General features: G+C 42.6%; 3 protein-coding genes across 4 annotated transcripts in view; all 3 read right to left on the reverse strand.

Annotated features, from left to right (window-relative positions):
• Positions 1–5,658, reverse strand: part of LOC129829176 (anthrax toxin receptor 1-like) — a 34,455-nt gene extending 28,797 nt beyond the window's left edge. Inside the window, exon 1 of the mRNA XM_055890779.1 lies at positions 4,651–5,658. Within this exon, the coding sequence (XP_055746754.1) occupies positions 4,651–4,808 (158 nt within the window). The 5' untranslated portion in view covers positions 4,809–5,658. The remainder of the gene's footprint in view (positions 1–4,650) is intronic.
• Positions 5,659–8,505: 2,847 nt separating this feature from the next.
• Positions 8,506–17,122, reverse strand: LOC129829177 (retinol-binding protein 3-like). Of its 2 annotated transcripts, none has more exons than XM_055890780.1 (5): positions 17,003–17,122; positions 10,774–12,067; positions 10,388–10,578; positions 10,033–10,175; positions 8,506–9,894 (listed from the first exon to the last, which is right to left on the reverse strand). In XM_055890780.1, exons 2-5 carry the CDS (start codon positions 11,956–11,958, stop codon positions 9,566–9,568), a joined length of 1,848 nt encoding a protein of 615 aa, XP_055746755.1. In that variant the 5' UTR covers positions 11,959–12,067; positions 17,003–17,122; the 3' UTR covers positions 8,506–9,565. The 2 variants fall into 2 exon arrangements, with proteins under 2 accessions (XP_055746755.1, XP_055746756.1); XM_055890781.1 differs by having other exon boundaries at positions 8,510–9,894; positions 10,774–11,088; positions 13,859–17,122.
• Positions 17,123–20,501: 3,379 nt separating this feature from the next.
• On the reverse strand, positions 20,502–22,715 carry LOC129829183 (growth/differentiation factor 2-like). The gene is made up of 2 exons (XM_055890791.1): positions 21,739–22,715; positions 20,502–21,562 (listed from the first exon to the last, which is right to left on the reverse strand). The coding sequence occupies exons 1-2, from the start codon at positions 22,076–22,078 to the stop codon at positions 20,661–20,663; spliced, it is 1,242 nt and encodes a 413-aa protein (XP_055746766.1). The 5' UTR covers positions 22,079–22,715; the 3' UTR covers positions 20,502–20,660.
• Positions 22,716–23,238: the final 523 nt, after the last annotated feature.

Consider the following 23,238-nt stretch of genomic DNA (forward strand, 5'->3'; position numbering starts at 1 on the left):
ATTGCGTCTCTGAGGGCTACTCGGGACGCCCGCGCGCCCCAAGTAGGAAACGACATGGGGATTTTGTCTCCAATCTCAAAAACTTGTCTGGGACAGCTAAATTGGGGCCAAAGCCGCGTGGTGTACACTCAGCTTGACAGGCTATGGTCTCAAGGCCACAAGCAACAACTACGTCTCTAGTTTTCTAGGGCATATTTGATTTGATTGCTTTAGCCCTACCGTTACCAAACACCTCATGGCACTCGGGGAGGCAACATGGACCATTAACATCTAGCAATGCTAAACAGACCATGTCAGGACTGCGCTAGATGTCAGAGAGAGAAAGTATTCATTATTTTAAACACATAAAAGCCCCGGACGACCCAGAGTAAATATATTTTATTTTTTCAATCAAGCCTTTCTTTAGGCTGACTGTGTGAAAACGCACTGCTAGAAGCAGCAAAATGAAGTGAGTCAGGGAGAGAGAGAGAGAGTGTGAGACAAACAGACAGAGAGAGAAGGTTCAGTCGGTCTGGGCCAGGGGTCTAGCCTATTACATGTGGGGGAAAAAGCTCCATCAGACCAGGCGCTCAGTAAAGGCGATGGGCTCTGCTCTCACGCGTGTTGAGAGGAAAATCCAACACCATGAAGCTAGTGTCACATTCCAGATGGGCCTGCTGCATGGTAAGAACCACCCCAGTCTGCGACCAATTAACTGACTACGCATAGGGATTTGTACGGAGAACCCACTAACCTACTTTCAGCTTGAGGCCTACTTGCTGTGTACTAGGTAGGCCCCCATCTGCAATCTTTATTTTCTCTGTCCTACTCTCTCTTTTTCTTGGATATTTTGTCTCTCTCTCTCTCTTTCTTCTTTTCAAAATGTTCTCTGGGTGCAATATTTTCTTGTCTAAATAAATGACTGCCATTCAATGACTGCCATTCCTTTAAAATGTCTGTCTCACTCGGGTCCCTCAACACACTCGGAATTCTAGACGGTATGATAACATTTAACAAGGCACTTATTCCTGCAAAACAAATGTGCCAAAAGCTACTTCTAGCACTTTAAGGAGGCCAAAGCAGCACCATGGTCCTGAATAGATAAAACAGCACATTCCACAATGGGAAAGTTTTGACATACTGTATTTCAATTATTTATAGACTTCAGCTGTAGTCCGGTTGGCTTGGACTTTTAAATTACCATGACTTAACATCCAACTTCAATGTCGGCCTGTGAGGAGAACAAGAATGACGAAGACTTGAAAAGGAGGAGAAAATGGCTGCTATATGCAGCGACCATTGGGAAAACACAAGTGCCAAACATAACTGTTTCCATTTGTCCCTATCGCTTGATCAGAAAACAATGATGGGTCGTTCCATAGGAATTCAATCACTTTCTGATCGCACGCACCCCTTTTGAACAGAACAGTCCATACATGTTTGCCCATGGTAGAAGTGGTCAGGAAGTGACTTTTTGGAACTGAATGCCAAAACATTCTGGAGATAGAGGTGCTCAAAGTTGACCCATTTTGCATACCCAACCCTACCATTAGACCTCCATGTATTCCTCACTGGAAAAGATAAATGGTTGAGTTTGATATCATTTGAAAGCTTACAAACAATTTTAAAATATCTTAAGATTTTTTAAATATAAATGAACAATTATGCAATCTTTTCATCTTCAACAGCAATTATGTAAAAATGTGTAAACTCAGATTTGTCTTATTTTCGCATATGTTCTAGTTTAGACCCTAATTTACATAATCTGAGGTGTTTGTGTTGTGCCTTCCATTGGTTGAGACACAGCATAACTCTTGAATACAGGGTGGGTGTCATTTGATCCATAGAAAGAGAATTAATGGAATGGACCTATACCTTCAGGTCACTGCAATTTAGCTGGTACACCATTTCAATTTCAAATTTAACTTCCAATTACAACCAAAAAGATGGCCGCCGGTCTACACACCGTCGAACGTCAACTTGAATGGGAATGTCTAATCTAGTATCTATATTTCTATGATTTCAATTGGTTTCCTATGGAAGATTGACAGTATAATTTAAAACAACAGATATTCCCACTCAAATGCACATTAAGACTAGCTGTCGCCATTGGCGTCGGCTAATGGGAAACCTAATAAAATACCCCGCAAAATAAAAACATTCTCTGATGTGTGAACATTCAACCATCTTTGTCAATTCTATACACATTTTAGTACATTTATCAATCAAAACATGACTGACACCCAGCCTGTATTCAAGAGTACGCTGAGTCTCAACCGATGGTGGGCACAACACAAACAACTCTGATGATGCAACATAGGGTCTAAGCTACAACATACCGTATATGAGCATGAAAAAAAGAAGAGTTTACGTGTTTTTACATAATTGGCTTTATAGGTAAAAAAAAAAAAAAAAAGATACATTTGTATTTTAAAAACATTTTGGTTCAATAAATGATAAAATACTTTGACAACCCTCTTTGTAAGCTTTCAAATGATATCATATGGATATCTAATGGTAGGGTGGGGTATGCAAAACGGGTCAAACTTTGAGGACCTCTATCTCCTGAATGTTTTGACATTCAGGTAAAAAATGTAATAATATCTGAGAGACAGAGAGAAATAATAATATCTGTGGAAAAAAATCTGCTAGAGCACCAGAGCTTCTAGCATCATGACCCTGTTTCCTATAAACGGTGAATGTCCCATGGGCCAGTGTTTTTGCGTCCTACAAGTGGTAAATGCGGGTGTGCCAGTCACAAGTAGCCTAAGTGAGGACAAGGAAGTTATTTTAGCAGACCAAAGGTACAACTAGGTTGTTTCCCCATACCGTCTGATGAGAATTAGCTACGGTGGTAGGTAGGAGTGTGTTTTGAGGATCTTTATTGTGCAGAACATCTGGCATCAGTACCAGTCTGTGGTGATAGAAACATGCCTAAAACAATCCCTTTGTGTTGTGTTCCTTACAAAACAGCAGGATAGGGTTTACCAGTCTGATTCAGCACAAACTCATACCTCTGTAGGCCTGTGGTACACCACAACATAGGACAGCTTAAAGTTGGTTCTCTTTGATCCACCATCCATTTGGACCCCGACAATAATGATACATGATATCCACATGGTCCATTTTCCTTTATTCAGTGACCACTTGGCTGGGGGAGATTTTTCCATAAACTAGCCGTGAAGCCTAAAAGGACTAATATTCAAAGAAACTCGAGACCAAGTTGCTGTAGACTAGTTGTAGCCCTATGCAGCATGACAAGAGGCAGGAGTTTTCCCCCTGACCTGGAGAAAAAAACGATTGGTCCTGTAGAATATACAGTCAATAAGGCACAGAGTTCTTTCATCTCAGGAAAAACTCCAGACCCTAAGTATGACTCAGTAGCCAAGCCACTGTACAGAGGGCTATATCCTGTTAACCTCCATACATCCTGTTAACCTTAATCTTAGGTCTGTGCATCTAATAAACAGCTCAGCCCTGAGGGGATGTCCATAATGAGCATTCGTTTGAAGTCAGGAACCTCAAACAGTGGCACCAACATCCACAACCAGGGCCACAATACATCAAGGTTTAATCATACATCTACTATGAGTCGTGTTTATAAATGACATTCTATCTAAAATATGCTTCAATCTGATCTGACCTATTACATAAAAGGCGCTAGGCTTAGGCTATAGCAGGACAGAAAGGTCTCTATGGTCTACTTTTCTCTCCTGAGACAGTGAGAGAGGCCTGCTGCTGGTCTAGCGTAAGATGTTGGAACCACAAAGATTTTTCCTATGTGGGTGGAAAGGAGGAAATGCATGAATTGGTCACTCTATGAAAACGATACTCCTGAATGTTAGTTGTAGGTAGTCATGTACAGACCGTACAGACTGTGTCTTATTCCCCATTCTTTAATGTGAAAAAGTAAGTAGTGGACCTTGTAAAGATACCCGCGGGCATGCGCAGACGTGCATCCCCCATTAGGACAGAAGGAATAAAAAAAGATACAGAGAAGTTTATGATCACTTGTACTGCTTATTCAGCTAACGCTTCGAACACACCGACAGCAATTCGCGCAAATTAGTACACAACATCATCTGGATATGTATGCAACAAAAGTTCAACATTCATCCTGTGCTACCGTTTCTGTCACGCCGTCTACGCACACCGAACGCGCTGCAAATGCCTTTGCAACGCTGCAAGGCAAACGCAAGCGTTTCATTGGAAATGAATGTAATTCTGGTGTACCAAAATGCAATGACGATGTCGGTGTGTTCGATGCATAGAGTCAGCCTCCTACTGCATCACCACGCACACGCACACACACCCTACTGCCTGTTGATTAATAACTTAATGAATGTATCAAGTTAATTTGTGAGCAGCCTATATAGATTATTTATGCCTGCCGTGTGCAAAAAAAGAGAGGTCAGACTATACAGAAACAGCTGTAACAGCTGGAATAAATGATTTACATTACTCATTATTTGTAAGTGCATTAACAGTCTGCAACGTCGTAAAAACACGAAAACGTTTGTATTTTAACTTTTTACTTTACTTAAACAGTGTAGGCTATGCTATTGGCATATGTGTGTAACCAGAGAAGTGTGGCATCTCAATATAACGGTATCTTGGGTTTATTTAGCCAATGCAGTATAATAATAAATATGGCATTTCGTAGTAACTTACTTGTCAAGCACAAAATACAAGTCGAAAGCCCCTTGACATGTACTTTCCTCCTCTTCTTTATCGACTTGCTCTGGTTCAGCATTTACGGATGCTAAAGTGAACATAAAAAATCCAAGGAAAAGTAGGACGAGAGACATTTTCACCAAAAACCTCGCCATTGTTCCCCACGAAAATGTAAATTCCTTCAAAAGCTCAATTGGAAAAAGTCAATGCCGTCTCACATCCCCAAAAGTGTTTGAATTGCTTCTCTAGGCAGAGATGCCCATAACAAAACAACACACGGTCAAAGCTGTCGAGATTGTTGTTGCACTCAGTTTCCAAACATTACTGACTGCCTCCCCCCTGGCAATTATTGGATGGGCGATGAGGGCGAGAAATACCATAAAGCTTACGGCACTTTGTTCTCCTCGGAAAAAATATAAAATAATTTGTTCAGAGTGATTTTACTATCCAATATAGACATATAATCATTTCATATTCGTATTTAAAAAAAAAAATAGATCGTGTAGTACGCCTATTTGATAAACAAATACAAATGTTTCATTGCGTTAGAATAGATGTGGATAATTCACAAAATGCACGTTTCCTGACAAATTGTCAAAACGAGTTTTAGTTAAAAAAGCAAAATGGAGACTGGCAATGCAAAGCAATGTTAAGAACTGGGAGCTTGGGACAAACTTGGCTGAAATGAACCAGGTTTCATATTTCTGCTAGGAGAGAGAAAAAAATCCACCTTTGCGCCTCCCTCTCAAGAGGCTAACTTTGGAAAACAGGCATGAAAACAGCCGTGGACAAAGAAGTGATGAGCTGAGCATCCACTGATGTAGTTATAGAAAAATCCCATCTGTCTTGAATGTTGTTGTAGCCTAATAACTCAACTTGGCAATACAAATTTAAATTAACCACCGAAATCATTACGTATGCCTACTTTGTATTTATTTGATAAACAAATCTCATTGCTATTTCCTAATTAGGCATGTCATCCTAGCGTGAGCCAACCAACGCCTGGCTAGGCTCGTGCACCAGACAATTTCTCATGAGCCTGAAAGATCAGGCTATAATACACACCGGACCTAACCTTGCGACATATTTATGGCAGATAATTTTTGATCCTTGTCATATGAAGAGAAAAAAAGAAGAGAAATGATAGATACAAATGTATCGGTGCTCATTGGCCATTGGACATAAACATTACACAACAAGTTGGAAATCGCAAAATGATGAGTGCTTTGGAAGGAATCAGTGACAGTGGCTGTGTGGTCCCACATCTGGGATTAAGGGGCTCTTTTCCAAGTTTAAATGATTAACATTCAACATTGGCCATGCTCAGAACTGCGAACTTGACTTCAGTGAGTTCAAGACAACTGGGATGTAATATGCCAGGGAGATAGGTATACTGTAGCTAAGAAAGTCATAGTAAGTGTATGTTGTGTAGTAAAATGTTAGTAGCCCATGTGCCTCACCCTAATTATTTGGTCTATTTACCCCTCTTAATTTATCCTACTGTTCTGACTTGGTGGTGCACATGTAGCCATTAACCTGTTTTAGAGAAATGTAATCATCGAATATTGTAAGAGCTTTCCTTGTCTGCTTATATGCCCCCTTAATTTATCCTACGGTTCTGTCTTGGTGTACAGGGAGAACACTGTAAGAACGGCCCATGTTCTGAATTCTGTTGCTGTACATTTTAAAAGTGCTAAACAAATAGTTTTATTGTCTACATCTGTCCTAGCTCGCTCATTAATGTCTTAATTGAAATTACTGATTGCCTCTTATCCGCTTGTCGTCCCCTTATGCCATAGTTTGTAAATCTCAATTGTCAGTAGAAACCACATTTGTTTAAGCAAGTCAGCCATATCAGCTATGTTTTTAAAAAAGGCATTAAATGAGACTGAATGGAATGTTTCGCAGCCAGACAAGGCTCCGCTGATAGCCAGGTGTAGCAGTGGTAAGATGTTGGGACTGCTGTTGGGACAGATTTATGTAGGCCATTTGTGGGCACCGTTTGTCACCATTGTAGTGCAAATAATGTGTTGTTTAGGGCTGTGTTGTATAGTGGCTTTGCTGGCATGCATCCCACATTCCACTTGCCACTGAATCTACCTCACCTGTAGTCTCGCATTACCATCCATTCAAGGCTAGCCTACCCATAGCCTAATGCTGGGAAGGGCTGTGGCAAAGGTCAGTATTTTAATTGAGGGCTCTCTACCAGGCAGCCCACCCATTAGGGCGTTAGGGGCAACACCCCACAAAAATATATATACATTAAATAATGGATTATGTTTAAAATTCTCATTAAAGTGTGGTAAATATGTACATTTTCCTGTTTCCAAAATATATTGTTTAAACCAAGATGTTCAGTTACTTACTACTCTGCCCCTCAACGACTGCCAGCAGTAGCCCCGCCTCCGTGGGCACATAGGCCATGCGAACGTTGCTTGGATTGTTTCTTCGGCTATTCGCGCCAGACCAGTAGCGGATTTAGGTATAGGCGACATGGGCAGCCACCCAATGCGGCATTTTACCGGGGGCGGCACGGGGCACCCGCACAAAAAAAAAACGGAATGGTGACATTTGCGCGATCGGTTTTCTATCGCTCATCTGCACGTCACGTCAATGATATCACGTGTGGGGACTGTGGGTCAATTAACCTTGTCGGAGTGGGCGCCCTGATTCTAGGGGGGGGGGGGATCCATACAAGCTAGAACCGCCACTGCGCCAGACTATTTGTGCCAGACGGCAAACTTCTGCACGTGAGACTAGCTCTGCTTTATCAGGTACAGATGGCGCTAAAGCAAAATGCAAATTGTAATTAACTTCTAAATAAATACTCATAACAGTCATGGGCGCCTGGGACCTGATCAACCGTACAACTACATCCAACAATAGTGAAGAACAGGGGTCTACAATAGCTAGAGTTTGAAAACATGGCATCATATTTCTGTCATGCTGTTCTGTTGACATCTCCAACCACCTCACTCCCCTGTATTTAGCAAATCAGCTGCCGCCACTGCTCTCTAATTTGACCACTTTGCTGCTTTGCATACTTTTATTACAGCATATATGCCCACAATGTTATATGCATAATTGATCTATACTTCTCTAGACAAACATTTATTTATTTTTTGTTCAGGATAAAATCTTACTCACTGTAAGGCTAATTATACTGTTATACTGGCTAATTATACTGTTTTCAAACACAAGCAGCCATCCCCCGTATTATCTTTAAGCATTATTCTTCACTAAGTCGTAACCCTTGTTTACTTACCCTACCAGTTAATTACCACGTTGGAATGAAGTGCCTATACAATTGACATACAATTACACAGTTAGAATGACATGCAATTGCTGGGACTGTAATGAACACACACCATGCTGATTTGCCCATTCTTATCTTCTCTCAGTTGCCTACCGGAGGTTCTCAGTGTAAATATTGAAGAGCCAAGCAGGCAGGAGCTGTGTGTCCACAGTATTTAAGCCATTGCCAGCAAGCTGAGGCAGGTGCCACATGAGTCAGCTGTAAATCAAAGCTACGCCTCCAGACACAAGCAAAGCAAGCGTTATCAAATGAAAGTGACGACTGCAGGAAAACTGGACCTATGATAGCATGTTTTTCTCCATAATATGGATCCTGTTTAATCCTTGTGTTTTGAAAGTACAGGTCTTGCGTCGGCCAAAAGCTGGCCCCACTCACTGGATATCCACTCTCAGTGACCAGTATCTGTGTGCCTCTGAGATGTTACAGCTTCATTTCTGTTAGAAATGAGCTGCACTGCTATCTTCTGGAAAGAGACGAAGGGAGTACGTTGAATTGTATTGTATTGTATTGTATTGACTGTACCTCCTCTAACAGAATACTAATCAACTATGTTTGTGATAACAGGCCAAGTTGAAACTGTAGGAAGAAACCAGAATGGTTACGTGTTACTTGAATTGAGAAACTTGCTCTGGGAAGGTCTACAATTCTAATCTGAATGAATAGTTGTACTGAAATGTTTTTGCTGCAGGGCTGAGATATAGTTTATCTCACTGGTCTGTGTAACAATGGGTGGGATTGATTCCATTTTAGGTGTTAGTGGGTTGAATTTAGGAAATCTGGTTGGATTTGTAGTTATTCCATTGTTGGGCCAAAACGTGTCTGGTGTTATATAATATAATAAGCTGCTTTGCTTTCTTGATCCACTTCTAACCTCTGATCCACAACATAGATACTTATTCTTGTGTTCCCAATGTCTTTATTGTGTCCCACCATTGGCATTTATGCAACCCAAATTGCCCTACATGGCAAGTCACTGTGTATGGACACAACACTTCTTCCCGTACACAGCAAAAAGACCCTGCATCAAATTTGAGAATGCACCCCCAACAGACAGAACAATTTGTTTGTAAAGGTCCTAAAAATGCTACTCGAAAATACATAAGAATATCAGAGGAAAATAAAATATGTTTCAGCATTTGATTTAATGCACCTTTCTAAACTAGTGTCGGCTTTCATGTTCTTGCGCAATATACAATTCACGTTATTTTGGACAGACAAAAATGGAAGCTGCTTTGACAAATCTTAGCACCCAAGGCCAAGGGCTAGTGGATCAGCAACACACACACATTCGTAGTTTATGAACCACTTCTTTAAGAGTCACATTTCAGTATAGCATTTCTTAAATCCTTCTACAATCACAGTAGTTTTCATAAGTAAAAACTAAGTAAAAACCATCACAATCCGGTTCATAATCTCTCACATATTCTTGCAAAATGAGAACACTACAACAGGCTACAGAAAGAGGGCCTAGGTGCAGAGGCGGGCTCCCTAGAGTTGGTCAATGAAGTGTATTGAACTGTACCCTAAATACTTTGCTCCTCTGAGAACATAAGATCTTAAACGCCCTTTGGCTGCCAACTTCCCCGGTCAGGGAGTTCACTTCTTTGCGCCGGCGAAGTGCTTGTTGAGGATGCCCTTGGCAGTGTCCAGGGCTGCGTCGGCTGGCACAGGGATGTGAGGGGCGACCCCAGCCCCCTCCCAGGCGGGGCCCTGGGTTGTGTCTGAATGAGTGGTGGGGATGCTCAGGAACACTTCACTCTCGCCCACACGGAAGGTCTCAGGGGGGTGGGAGGCGCCGTTGGTGGTCTCGCCCACAATCATGGCCCGGCCATGCTTCTTCATGATGTAGACGAACTCCTCTGCGGCGCCGGCCGTGGCCCCGCTGGTCAGGATGATCAGGCTCTTCTTGGTGCCGTACCTTGCACCTGAGAAAGAAGACCAGTCATTTTTATCCCTGACATTTTTTTATTCTGCTGACAGCCCACAATTTTATTCTGCTTTATCCAAATTGATAAACTCATTATACAGTAGCCTACACATGATGAAACTGGGAAGTTTATTACCAGTGAGCTCAGGCAGAGACCACAGCTCCTTAGTGGTGCCAGACGGTCTGTCGTACAGTTTGTCCAGCAAGACCTGCTTGTCTGCATCAAAAAAGTAGGAGCAGAAGCCTGCAATGGCAGTGGTGGGTCCGCCCACGTTGTTCCTGCAAAAACAAATTTTCTAACTCAATTCAATATGAAAAATGAACATTTAGGAAATAAAACCTTTCCATATGGTTCAACTGTCCCAATTTACCCCTAACTCAATGGTAAGCCACTCTCTAACTCTGTTCATTTTAGTGAACCTAAATATGTTTCCGGTAGTTGCTGTGCTCATAGTTTGAGCTTTGATTTTCACTATGAAGAGAAGTCCTACCTGAGATCAACAATCAGAGCGTCAGTGTTAACAACTTTGTTCCACACATGCTCCACGATGATCTGGGCAATGGCCTGAACCTCTCCGAAGTCACCAAACATGTCAAAGCGCAGGTAACCAATGTTGTTCTCAAACAGATCCGTGTGGAATGAGACCTTGATCAGCTCAATAAACATCTCTGGAGATGGGTTCTGAAATCAACATAAATGTCTCAAAAATATTCCCCATAATTGATATGCAATGTTATTCTATTGAAGGTATACTGAATTCAACAGACAACTAGTTTAGGCAAATATTCATTTAAAAAAAGTTTTCTTGATTCACATAAAAGTATTCTCAATAGCTAAATGTATTACATAGGCTACAATTCAACATTCATTTCTTACCATTGGTGGCAGGGCTGGGATGTTGTGGGTGGTCTTCAGGCATTTGTCTCCGGACAGTGTCATGAGGTCAGCGGAGAGTTTTGCCTCCAGCTCCACCTTTGAAGATATCAAGTTGTAGTCGCCGCTCGCTGCCGCCAGCTTCTCTGCAACGTCCGCTCCCACATTCTCAAAGGCGTAGTTGTCGGCCACCAGAGCACCAGTAGCCTCAAGAATGACAGGGACCTCGGCACGGAGGTTTATGATCTTAATGGCAGCGGCCAGGGCGTCTTCAGCATCGACCTCAACATCGGGCGTCACGCCGACGACCTCCCAGGACTTCCCCGTAATGGGGTTGATGGACTTAGCCGAGGGCACTGTGACATAGAAGTCGGTGTCCCCAACCTTGATCTTTTCGATTTTCACGGACCCGCCAGCGGTTTTCTCCCCGACGATGGTGGCCCTCTTAAGGTTCTTCAGACAATAGGCGACGTCCTCTGCAATTCCCTTGGTGTTTGCACTGGTCAGGATGACAAGAGGCTTCTTTGTTCCATACCTCTCCCCCAGCAGTGTGGGCATGGACCACATCTCGGTGGTGGTGTCGGTGGGACGGTCGTACACACTGTCGATGTGAATCAGAGGTTCGGCATCAGTGAAATAAGACACAATGTATGGGATGCCCGACAGATCCCCGCTGCCTGTGTAGCGAAGGTCAAAGATCAGAGCGGACGTGGGCAGGATCTTGTTCCAGACCAGCTCCAGGAGGAGGGTGCCAATCTTGTCGGCCAACTCCTCCCCGATGATGTGGTCGATCCTCAGGTAGCCGATGTTGCCCTCCAGGACCTCCAGCTTAATGGAGCTCTGGAGCACACCGATGAGCTGGTCTGGGGGCAGGGGTGGCAAGGCAGGGGCCACCGCTGGGACGTAGTTGGGCTCATGGGAGATGACCAGCCGGGTGTCATTGGTGGTGCTCTGGACCCCGCCGGTCAGGATGGAGGCGAGAGTGTCGGGGTCGGGAATGCTGAGGATCTCTGTGTTGCTGCTCGCAGCGTCAATGGCCTCCTGCATGCCAGCCAGTTTCTCCGGGGAGCAGTAGTTGTCCAGGAGAATTTTAGCCATGCTGACAATCAGGTCGGGTGCGAAAGCGCTGTGGACAGCAACATTGCTGAGGACCAGCACCGATGCCAACAAGAGGAGAGACGTTGCCATCTTGGTGGGTTTCTAGATAGCAGTAAACCACAGTAGTAGCCACTCTGCGGTGGAACGTCCGTTTGCAAAGTGGTCCTTGATCAAATGAGACCTTTTTCCTGAAAGGTTTCTGTTAACACACACATAAGAGGATTTTCCTCACAATAAACCTTTAATCTTAATATCTTGAGTGCTTTGGTAAGACAATAACAGGCCAACAATGTAGGTGCAATATATTGCCCAAGATATAGATATATATCTGTTGCTATGCGTGTGAGGTAAGGTATCATAAGGTGAATTCACCAATTTGTAAGTCGCCCTGGATAAGAGCGTCTGCTAAATGACTTAAATGTAAATGTAAATGTTTAATTAGACACAAATATCCGCTGAGATGATGCTTGGTGGAAATATTCACATCATCATAAATGTGTTATACATTTGTGCATATTTTTCATTTGATGAATAAGGCTCACTGATTGTAGCTCAGCGTTAATTAAATAGATCAGTGTTTTCTAAATGAATTATTATTTTGTTTCTACCTTAAAATCCGGCCTTCTGTTGGTCAGCTAGTTGATGTGAAATGTAATGTTACCTGGGACTGTATCTTTTGACAAAAGGTCCTTATGCCATACTCATAATCTCTCACTCGTGCTGCACATGATCAATCAGCATTATACTTAGAACATAGCATTTATTATTAAGAACATAGGATTTCAAATAGTCAAGCCATCCACCCCCTCCTCTCTCTTAACGTGCCGTTGGCTGACCCTAAGCATTATGGTCTGTAAATATCACATTGAACTCTAAATAGTTCCGTCTCGGGTAATAATAACTCACAGGTTTATTCAACAGTTTATTCAACAAGTGTTGATTAGAAATGGAATAAAACTTACCAGCAAGCAATAACATTTGCCATATAGTTAGATTCAACCTACTACACCAGTATAAATGAGATAATGGGTGTTCCTCTTTTGAAGCTATATTGGCCTCTATTTGGTCATGACACTATTCGCAATCAGTTGATATTGATGTCATTGATGCTATTACACAGTAGGAGAACTGAGCACAGTAGTTCACTACAGGTTTGTATGGGTAATGCTCCCTCTACTGACTGTCTGAAGAGTCTTCTACATTATGGCAATATGCTGTTTTACTCGCAACATGACAAATGACATGACTTGACAAATGATAAATGCATTAACAGATTCATATAGAACGTATGAAGTAGTTGCATTAATCAGATTAAATACACGATGACAGTATAATGAAATGAAATGAAATATTAACCCTTTCTCCTCACACATATTTAGGCCAACACAAATGTAGCCCGGGGGGATGAAAGAAAAAAAGACATTTAGATATTCATGAAATATGAACAAGAGGATTTATTTGTACATTTCTCCTACAGAATGACGCACGGGGATTTTGGTCAAATTCATCGAAGGCAACTAATTTCATCCCAGACCTGCAACAGTCAAGGATCTGTTTATGAAATTATTTTATAACCATGTCTAAAAAGAAAGCTTTCATAAGGTGCCTTAAGGATTACTAATGTGCAATCTACTATTTAAATACTTTCAAGAAGAGAACCAAAATGTAGTCCTGTTTTCTGTCAACCTTATTTTGAAAATATCTTTTTTACAAACTTCGGGGTGGTTATGTTATACCCCAGATATGTCAGATTTCTGAAAAATAATTATAACAAATAACATTTCCGTAAGAAATCACCCACGACAAAAAACATAATTCACAAATACAGGACAAACAAAGTAAACATTTACAGGAAAGTGAAACAATAACATGACCACTATTTCCCTTGATCTCGCTTTAAAAGCCTGGCTGCAATGATTCTCTGTGCAACACTCAGAGCATCCTTAGCCTGGGCAGCAACGTGTGGCTCGACCCCAGAAACACTCCACACTTTCCCAGTAACAGCACTCAAGACCACCTGGTTAGGTATGGAGACATACAGGATACTGTTCCCGATCTGGTAGGTGGCACTGGACAGGGACCCTCCGATGGTCGGCTCCCCGATCACTGTCGCCCTGTTAAGGTCCTTCATGGTCCGCGTGAACGCCTCGGCAGCCGACCCCGTCATGTGACTAGTAAGGATGTAGATGTCCTTGGTGGAGCCGTACCTCTGACCCTGGATCTGAGGCAGGGTCATGACCTCGGTCATGGTGGCTGTGGAGCGATCAAATACGGTGTAGAGGTGCCTCAGGGGCTCAGCATCGAAGAAGTAGGTGCAGAGGAGTGGGATGGCTGTGGAGTAACCACCTGTGTTGTATCTCATGTCGATGATCATTGTGTCCGTGTTCACCAGCTTGCTCCACACCAGTTTAATCAGCTCAGGGCCGATGGCTCTCATCACTTCTATGTCTGCCATCATGTCGAACCTGAAGTAGCCCACGTTCCCGGGCATCACCTCGATCTTGAACAGCGCGTCTATGATGTAACCCACCTCCTCAGATGTTGGGATTTTTGGCATGTCATGCAGAGACTCGGGTTCGATGTCGCAGTAGAATACGTGCAGCCGGTGGTCACCTGATGTCTCCTGGAGGTCCGTTGTCAGTTGGGATGCCAGAGACTCGTAGTCCACCACCGATCGATACGAGCCCTCGGCCCATTTGACGAGCAGCACTCTGCTGACCTTGTTGGCGACCTCAGGGATGGCGTAGTGTACTTCCAGGAGCTCCCCCGTCCCCTCCACCAGTGACAGAACCTCCTTGTGAAACTCTATGATCTCATGGGTGTGGTCAACGGCCTCCTCAGCAAGCACTATGGCGTCGGGGACCACGCCTCCGCCTAGCCAGCACTCCCCGTTGTTGTCTATGATGTTTATGAAGGGGACAGTGATGACAATGTCCGTGTCTTCCACCTGGAAGGACTTGGAGTGCATCAGGGTCCCGGATGTGATTTCCCCGATCAGGGTGCCACGGTGAAGAGACTGCATCAGATAAGCAAATTCCTCCCCAGCACCAGCGGTATAGTAACTAGTCAGGATGTACACTCCCCGTTTAGACCCATAGGGTGGGCCTGGGAGGCCGGAAAGCGTGTTGAACTCAGTGGTGGTGTTCTGGATCCTGTCGTATATGGTGAAGAAGTGGAACTGTTGTGACGGGTCTTGGAGGAAGGAGAGCAGGATGCCCATGGAAGCTGAGGACCCACCTGTGTTGTATCGAAGATCGATGATGAGGTTCTCTGTGTCTTTGAGGGGCTCCCAGATTTTTAGGGCAATCTGCTCTCCTAATATGGCCATCACTGACACATCTCCAAACTTGTCGAAGCGGAGATAACCAGTGTTTCCAGTTAGGATGCGTACTTTGAAGACTGTATCCACCAGGTTCCTGAGAAATGCTGGATCGTTTGGTATGTTCTCAGGTTCAAAGTCTTCCTCAATGATAACCGGGGGATCTTGGGTCAGTTTGATCACCAGACGAGGGTCCTCTGACACAGACTGCAGTTCGTAGTTGATTTTATTCGCCAGGTCCTCCTCTGAAATGACAGAAAAAAAATCGGTGGATTCTAGATGTTGAAGGAGAGCCGGTACTCTGTCTGTGAATGAGTAGTACTGCCTGATGATGTCAGAGACACTCTGGACGGCGTTTGGAATGGCACTCCTGACCGCCAGTAGATTTTGGGCATTGGCAACAGCCTCCTTGGCATTGATATTTACAGAGGGAGATACTCCACTCACTTCCCAGCTTTGGCCTGTTATTGGGTTCACTGACCTGGCCACAGGAACTGTGATGTAGAAACCAGAATCTCCTATTCTTATCTTCTGCACTTTCACTGACCCCCCGGCTGACCTCTCTCCAACAATTATAGCCCTGTTCAAATGCTTCAGAGTGTAGGCGACTGCCTCAGCCGCACCCACAGTACGCTTACTGGTTAATACGATGAGGTCTTTTCGCTTTCCGTACCTCTCTCCCATGATAGATGACATAGTCCATAGCTCCTTAGTGGTGTTGGAGGGCCGATCAAACACGGTGTCAATGTGAATGAGAGGTTCTGGGTCGGAGAAGTAGGAGATGATGAAAGGGACTCCGTCCAGCTCCCCAGCTGTGCTGTAGCGCAGATCAAAGATTAACGAGGAGGCGTGCGTGACCTTGGTCCAGATGTTCTCCCGGAGCAGCGGGCCAAGCTTGGCTGCGGTCTCCTCCCCTATAATCCGGTCGATCCTCAGGTAGCCGACATTGTTCTCAAGGACCTCCAGCTTCACAGAGTTTCTGACCAGCCGGATGAGCTGCTCCATGGGAAGAGATGGGAGAGCCGGCGGCATCACTGGGACAAAGTTTGGCTCGAAGGACACAGTCAGCCGAGGGTCATTGAGTGCACCCTGCACGCCAGCCGTCAGCACAGATGCTAAGGTCTTGCGGTCAGATATTTTGAGGATTTCTCCGCTGTTGATGGCTTGCTGAATGGCCTCCTGCATCCCGACTAGATTCTCAGGGAAGCAGTAGTTGTCGAGGAGAATTTTCGCCATATCCAGCACCAGAGCTGGCTGGAAAGAGGAGCTGGAGTAGAGAACATGGCAAAAAAGCACCAGCAACGCTTGTGAGAACCGACCTACTGCCATTATTGTGGAGAATGTTATATTTGATCTGCGTTATCCTGCTTTGTGGTCCATTCATTGAGAGGGACGGTCCTTTGTCAGGAGAGAATGTTTTCACCAGCGGGTTTCGGACAACAGCAACGACTTAAGAGGCTTCTGTTCTCAATAAACCTTTAATCGTATTATCTGCGGTGCATCCGCCAGACAAACACAGACAAGAAATACTCAAATTGGAGATGTTACATCGAAGGTATTATGAAGTAGGTATTTGGGTATGCCAGTACCTTTTCTACTTTTACTGTATTTCATTTGTTGTATTACCGTAAAGAAAGAGGCTTCTGTCTGGATGTATTTAGTTTAAGGCATCAATTCAAATAAAAAACCTTCGCATCCCATATTCTTTATTAGAATTTCTATGAAATGCTCTACCATGTCATACACATTTTCTTGAAAAAAAAAGGATGAGATGGAGAAAATAGATTAGAGAAGATTATAGAGGTAAAATACTACCTGATTAGTATGAAAGCCCCATGTGAAACTCACAGTCAGTTATACGGCAGTGTGGTTCGGCCGGGTGGAGATAAGGTTCAGGCTTTATGAGGTCATGTCTGGGGCGAGTGGATGAGATGATTACACAGTTTGTGTTCACGTGTGACAAACTGCCCTGAACACGGGATTTAGGATGAAAACCAAAGATTTAGCAGAAATGATTATAAACATGAACATGGACTACCAGTAGTTTGAAAATACTTACAGTATATATTCACCATTTACATTTTTTACTCACTGATTTTAATGACATTTCCACTGTGTTCATTTATGTTGGAACATAATTTAAGGTTGAGTGAGTTCAAAACGGAAATTTAAAGCCATGCTAATACAAGCCTTACAACACTGGGAATGTTTACAACACATAATTACACAACTACGTATCATGTAATGCTGCAGTGCAGTATGTACGTTAATCTCACGTTCACTTCTAATACCCAGTCTTACATAAGCCCGTCTGGTGATTCTTTGTGACCAATCAGGACCTGGAATCTCATTTTAAGACTCCACTCCCGGTGCATTGCTCACTGCGTCATTTAAGAGGGCATGTTTGGCACTGATATGGATAGAGGGGGAGGTCATCAGGGGAAGGAACTCATTTAGGCAATTGTGGTCTCGGTTAATTAGGCTAAAATCAGACGTCACGTAGTATTTTAATGGAAATGTGGTATATTAAGACTGGGCTTTACTTGTTTTTATTGTCAAGCGGTGATGTGTCTACATCCAGACTTTTTCATCCCCTCCTGACAAACATTTGCTTCATTAGGAGGGGACCCATCACCTCTGATTAGAATACATTGATGTGCGTTGACCATAGATAGACATCGCATCATTGTGTCTTTCCCATTATGGCGTTTGTAAGATCACGGGCAGCGCCATTTTGAAGTAGTCCATTTTCTTTTTCTACGAAGGGTGCATAATGCCACCTGGAGTGTGTTGTTTGAACAACTATAAAGCCAAGGTTGGCGCTTTACTGCCACCTGCAGTTATGGAATGTTTGCTCAATTCATTGGCGGATCCTTCCTGGTGACCTGTATGGAATTATGTGATCCTTCCTAAACCCATAGGAAGTCCCACACAGTTGACTACTTCAAAATGGTGGAAGTCCTCAATGGTGCTGCCCATGCTAAAACGGACTTTTGAGCACCGGAGTCCTTTATCTACCACTATGGTATTGGCTAATGTGTGACCTGTTCACAACTGAAATATGGTCCTGTTTTGATATGTTGGGATCAACATGTACTGAATACTAATACGTGTGTGCAGTATTTGTGTTTAATAAGTACAAAGATATTCAAAAGAACAGAAAATGAATGAAGGAGTAAGATATATAAGAAAAAAATAATATATTCAAACCAATTCCTTACTTTATAGAACAATTATACATTCAAATGAATACACAGTTACAAAAAGAGAGTCCGTTTTAAGTTTTATGACTGTGTTGAGGCAACTGTTTATTGTTCACCTGTAGAGTGCGCTCTTTACACATTATTCAATGAAGAACTTCCCCAAAAGTTGAACTTTATAAATGCGCATTGAATATTCATATAGTACAACTTCAGCACAGAAATGCACTGTTATGTAATAGTGCAACCTTTACCTATAATCCTCAATCTCTGACTCTAATATGAAACTAATGAGAACAATCCATATTTAATTCAAAGCAATAATTTAGAAGTCATAATCAGAAATTCCCTGCTATAAAAATACTTCAAAATCTAATTCCATAAAACGTATAGAGCAAGATAGTCCTCATAGCCAACTGATAAATAAACAACACTATGTACAAACTCTTTAGATATCATGATAATTTTGTTATAGATATCAAACTATAGATGCACACAGACTTAATACAGATGTAGGATCTTAATTTGAGCCAGTTTGCTACAGCAGGAAAATAATCCTGCAGCAACAAGAAATGTGAATTATTATGTGGATTGTATTATAATTATTGCTACATTTTTCGTTCGGGCAAATCAAGTCTGAAATGTCAAAGAGGAAATTGCAAACTTTAGAATCCTTTAAAAAACTCAAATACACTACAAGTTTGCATTTCCTGCCGTGCAGGAAAATCCTCAGCAACAAAAGAATGATCAAACTAGAAAAGTGCATTTCCTGAAGAAAATGTGATGTGCATGCTAGCTGGTGAAGGTTTGATTGATTGATACAATAGCGTGAACATGTGAATGTTGGTTTGGTGTATCTAGCTTGAACAGTTCAAGAGTTACTGTTGGTAGGTTATTTTATGTAAATGTATGCAAATGTACATAGTTATAGTTAAAAAATAAATAAATAATTGAAGTTAGGATAGCCTGAACATGTGAATGTTTGTTTGGTGCCTATAGCTTGAACAGTTGAGGAGTTACTTTTGGTGAGTTATTTTATGCAAATGTGTGCACATTTTTATCGTTATGAACGTTTTTAAGAATTACAAGTTAGGATAGCCTCAACATCTAAATGTTGCTTCGGTATTTATAGCTTGAACAGTTGAAGACTTACTATTGGGGAGTTATTTTATGCACATTTATTCAGTCATAGTTGACACATGTGTTAAAGAATTTGAAGTTAGGATAGCCTGAATATGTGAAAGTAGGTTTAGTGTCTCTAGCTTGAATGGCTGAAGAGTTACTCTGCCCGGTTGATTATTTTATGCTATTTTATGCACATTTTTATATTTATAGTTAATACAAGATCTTCAGAATTTAAAGTTAGGATAGACTGAACATGAGAAAGTTGGTTTGGTGTCTCTAGCTTGAACGGTTCAAGAGTTACTGTTGGTGAGTTATTTTATGCAAATGAATGCACATGTATATATTTATAATTGATATAAGTTTTTTAGTATCTGAAATTAGGATAGCCCAAACATGTGGACGTTGGTTTGGTGCCTCTAGATGAAATGGTTCAAGAGTTACTGTCAGTGGGTTATTTTATGTAAACGTATGCACATGTATATAGTTATCCTTGATTACGATTTGAAAGAATGTGAAGTTACAATAGCCTGAACATGTGACAGTTGGTTTAGTGTCTCTAACTTGTACTGTTCAAGAGTTACTGTTGGTGAGTTATTTCATGCTAATTTATGCAAATGTTTATCGTTCTAGTTGATTAAAGTTTTTAAAGAATCTGAAATTAGAATAGTCTGGAAATGTGAATGTTGGTTTGGTGTCTCCAGCTTGAACGTTTCAAGAGTTATTGTTGGTGAGTTATTTTATGCTAATGGTGGCCGGTCTGTTGGGGCAGTCTGCACATTGGGACGTTGGTTTCGTGTTAATAGCTTAAGTCGTTTAAGCGTCTGAGAGAACAGAATAAATTAAATAAGAATAATAATATGAGTATGAGTATGTAAGAAATCTAGAGTTGTGTATTGCTTTGCATGCGCCCCTAATTAAGATCCTACATCTGTAGATCCAATTTATGATCTATATTTTTTTCTAATAATAATAATGATAACGCTCAGAAATAATTTATAAATATTGTATCATAGGCTTTATTGCTATTCTAGACAGACTGTGCATTTGCTGAACATATACTCAATAAAATAACTCAAATGCATCTTACAACAGAACTGTACAGATTTACAGTAAGGGTTAAAGGGGACCACCATGGCTGTTACCTCTCACTACCTACATCCACACTCTGCCACCTTCATCTCCTCGTACGGGTGTCGTATAGTGATGACACCATTCTCCTGGTACATGACCGTGATGGGGTCCAGTTTTGTGGGAACGCAACACGCCATGTTGGCTTTTTTGGGGTTCTTGAGATTGACCAGGGTTTGGATGAGAGCGTGTTTGGAAGGGGTCATGTCGTCAGTCAGGGGGTAGTAACACACCCCTCTACATTCAAAGGCGTCATACTCAGGGGGCGCTACGATCCACTGGTCCCAGCCGATATCTTTGAAGTTGACTCGCATGGAGGTCCGTCGGCAGTAGTTGGTGTCCGCCTGCCTCTTCCGCCTGGGGTGTAAGTCCAAGGGGATCTCATTGTAGTCGGTCCCTTGCCAGTCGCTCCCTGAGAAGAGTGTCTCTTCCTCATGAACTATCATCTCCCTCAGCTCCTTCTTGGCCTCTCTCTTCCTGCTCCCCAGGTCGTCAGAGAAGACGATCAAAGCAGCTGCCGTGTTATCCCGCACACCCACACCCACGCTCACGTCCAAACCTCCGCCTTTGAAAGGCCCACAGTCCCACCTGTCGACCACCACTTCAAACTCACTGGCCCCGCGGTCCGACTTGACCCAACTCTGGATGGCAGTGGTCACTTCAAAGGTTTCCCAAGAGTGATGGGTCCCAATGACCTCTTTCCCATCCACAAGGTGGACAATGGCCTTGTTCCCTTTATACTCCACTTCATAGACCTTTATGGAAGCCCCGATCCCATTGGTAGAGGTTGAGGTTGTCCTGTTATCCAGCAGGGTGAACAGCCTGAGTTCTGCCATGGTGACCTCTTCGTGATTTGGGACAGTTACATTGAACAGAAGTCTGTGTTTTGACTTGGTGCCATTTTTTTCAGAGTGACTGACATCTGCAAAATTGGGCAAAAGGCGAACATAGTTTCATATTTGATATCGCTTATTTGTATCAAAAGCCTTAGGTGCACACAGGCTTAATAAGCAGACATAATACAGTGTCTATGTATGAAAATGTTGTGATCATTAATAAAATCCCCCAAATTCATGTTTGACTTGCCTATGTACATACCTTGAACGGTGAAGCTGCGAATGACATCAGAACGAGGCATCGAGGACGCGTCAGAGGCATACTTGTTGTACAGTTCAATCATGAACGGCGGCGGGTATATCTTGCCGTGCTCCTGTGGGACATCGGATAAATTGAGTTTCCTCAGAAACTCTTCCTTCATGGTTCCCAGAAAGCTGTGTAACCTGTCCTCCTCTTCGACCAGGTCCTGCTCGGAAGTCTCAGGGAAGCCCCCGCGATCTTCACTTTGGAGGACATCGTTCAGTGGCTTGCACCGACAGGAGCCCGTGGACACCAGCAAACTCAGACACATCTGGAAGAGGAAACGCCTTGAGCACCGCATCTTCGGATCAGATCCTTCCCAATCGACACGCTTTACCTTCCCAGTTCCCACTATGTATTTAAAACGGACTTTGGGTGACAATCTGTTGAAATTGAGATTCTTCTACACTAGGGCTATGGTTCTGGGGGTCCGCTCCCATGCTCCAGAGTAAACAGTAGCCTCATGTCAACCAAAATAGTAGCACGGCCATTCTTATCTCGACCATTGATGTCTTGTTTGAGGCTTTGTTATCGTTAGAGGGCTTGAAGTTAATGAAGATTCTGTAAACATTTGCAGACACACTGCGATAATGAGAGAGACGCTGGAAATTGTGGGGCTACTGAAAAACACTTTACTAAATTCTTCCCTCTTGCTTCCCACATGTTGGTCAAAGCTCAGGCCAACGGAAATCAAATTGTATATGTTCGGAAAAGGCAGTGAAATACATATCAGGGTTGGGGAATAACTGATTCACATGTAATCTGAATATTTAAAAAAATGCAACTGTAATGAATTACATTACCAGCTAAAATATTGTAATCAGATTACAGATACTTTTGAAAAACTAGATTATTGCTTCTTGGATTACTACTGAATTTAGAAAGGATGTTTGCAATAAAAATAATTGATGACGCCTTTCTGTTTTCTCAATGACATTCTTTTCAGCAATGAAAAAAGGTGCAAGTTTAAGTTTGCTCCATCTGAGCGAGTCTGGGCACAAATCAGAAACCACTATAACGATACAACAAATTCATTTAATGGATCCTTTTTGACTTATTTTAATGCCTCTTAAGGGGAAAGTAATCTAAAAGTATTCTGATTATGTTACTGAGGTTGGGTAATCCCAAAGTTATATTACCGATTACAATTTTGGACCAGTAACTAGTAATTGTAACGGATTGCATTTAGAAAGTAACCTACCCAACCCTGTACATAGGAAGACTAGTTCATCTTTCAGATACATAAGCAATATAGATATCATACTTGTTCAACAGAGAAAACAGTAACAAATGCACTTTTCAATTTTAGTTACAGGTTAAATTGGTAGCACTGAATGAATCAGGCTGCATCATTCTATGTTGGGTAGAACACCTTCTTCATCACCAGTATGTCATACAGTGGCTAGGATCCAGTGTCGTCGTGGGGGGTACATCAGAGGCAAATGTGTCTGAGGACGTTGG

Source organism: Salvelinus fontinalis, chromosome 30 (genome assembly GCF_029448725.1).
Source record: "Salvelinus fontinalis isolate EN_2023a chromosome 30, ASM2944872v1, whole genome shotgun sequence".
Taxonomy (NCBI): Eukaryota; Metazoa; Chordata; class Actinopteri; order Salmoniformes; family Salmonidae; genus Salvelinus; species Salvelinus fontinalis.

Excerpts from the sequence above, each read along its gene's own strand:
- LOC129829183 (XM_055890791.1), bottom strand. The coding sequence starts at position 22,078 with ATGCGGTGCTCAAGGCGTTTCCTCTTCCAGATGTGTCTGAGTTTGCTG. Across the intron at positions 21,563-21,738 it reads TCGCAGCTTCACCGTTCAAG|ATGTCAGTCACTCTGAAAAA; the intron begins GTATGTACATAG and ends CCAATTTTGCAG.
- LOC129829177 (XM_055890781.1), bottom strand. The coding sequence starts at position 16,516 with ATGGCAGTAGGTCGGTTCTCACAAGCGTTGCTGGTGCTTTTTTGCCAT. Across the intron at positions 11,089-13,858 it reads TGAGTGCTGTTACTGGGAAA|TCCTGGGAGGTCGTCGGCGT; the intron begins GTGTGGAGTGTT and ends ATTACGGGGAAG. Across the intron at positions 9,895-10,032 it reads GTCTCTGCCTGAGCTCACTG|GTGCAAGGTACGGCACCAAG; the intron begins GTAATAAACTTC and ends CTTCTTTCTCAG.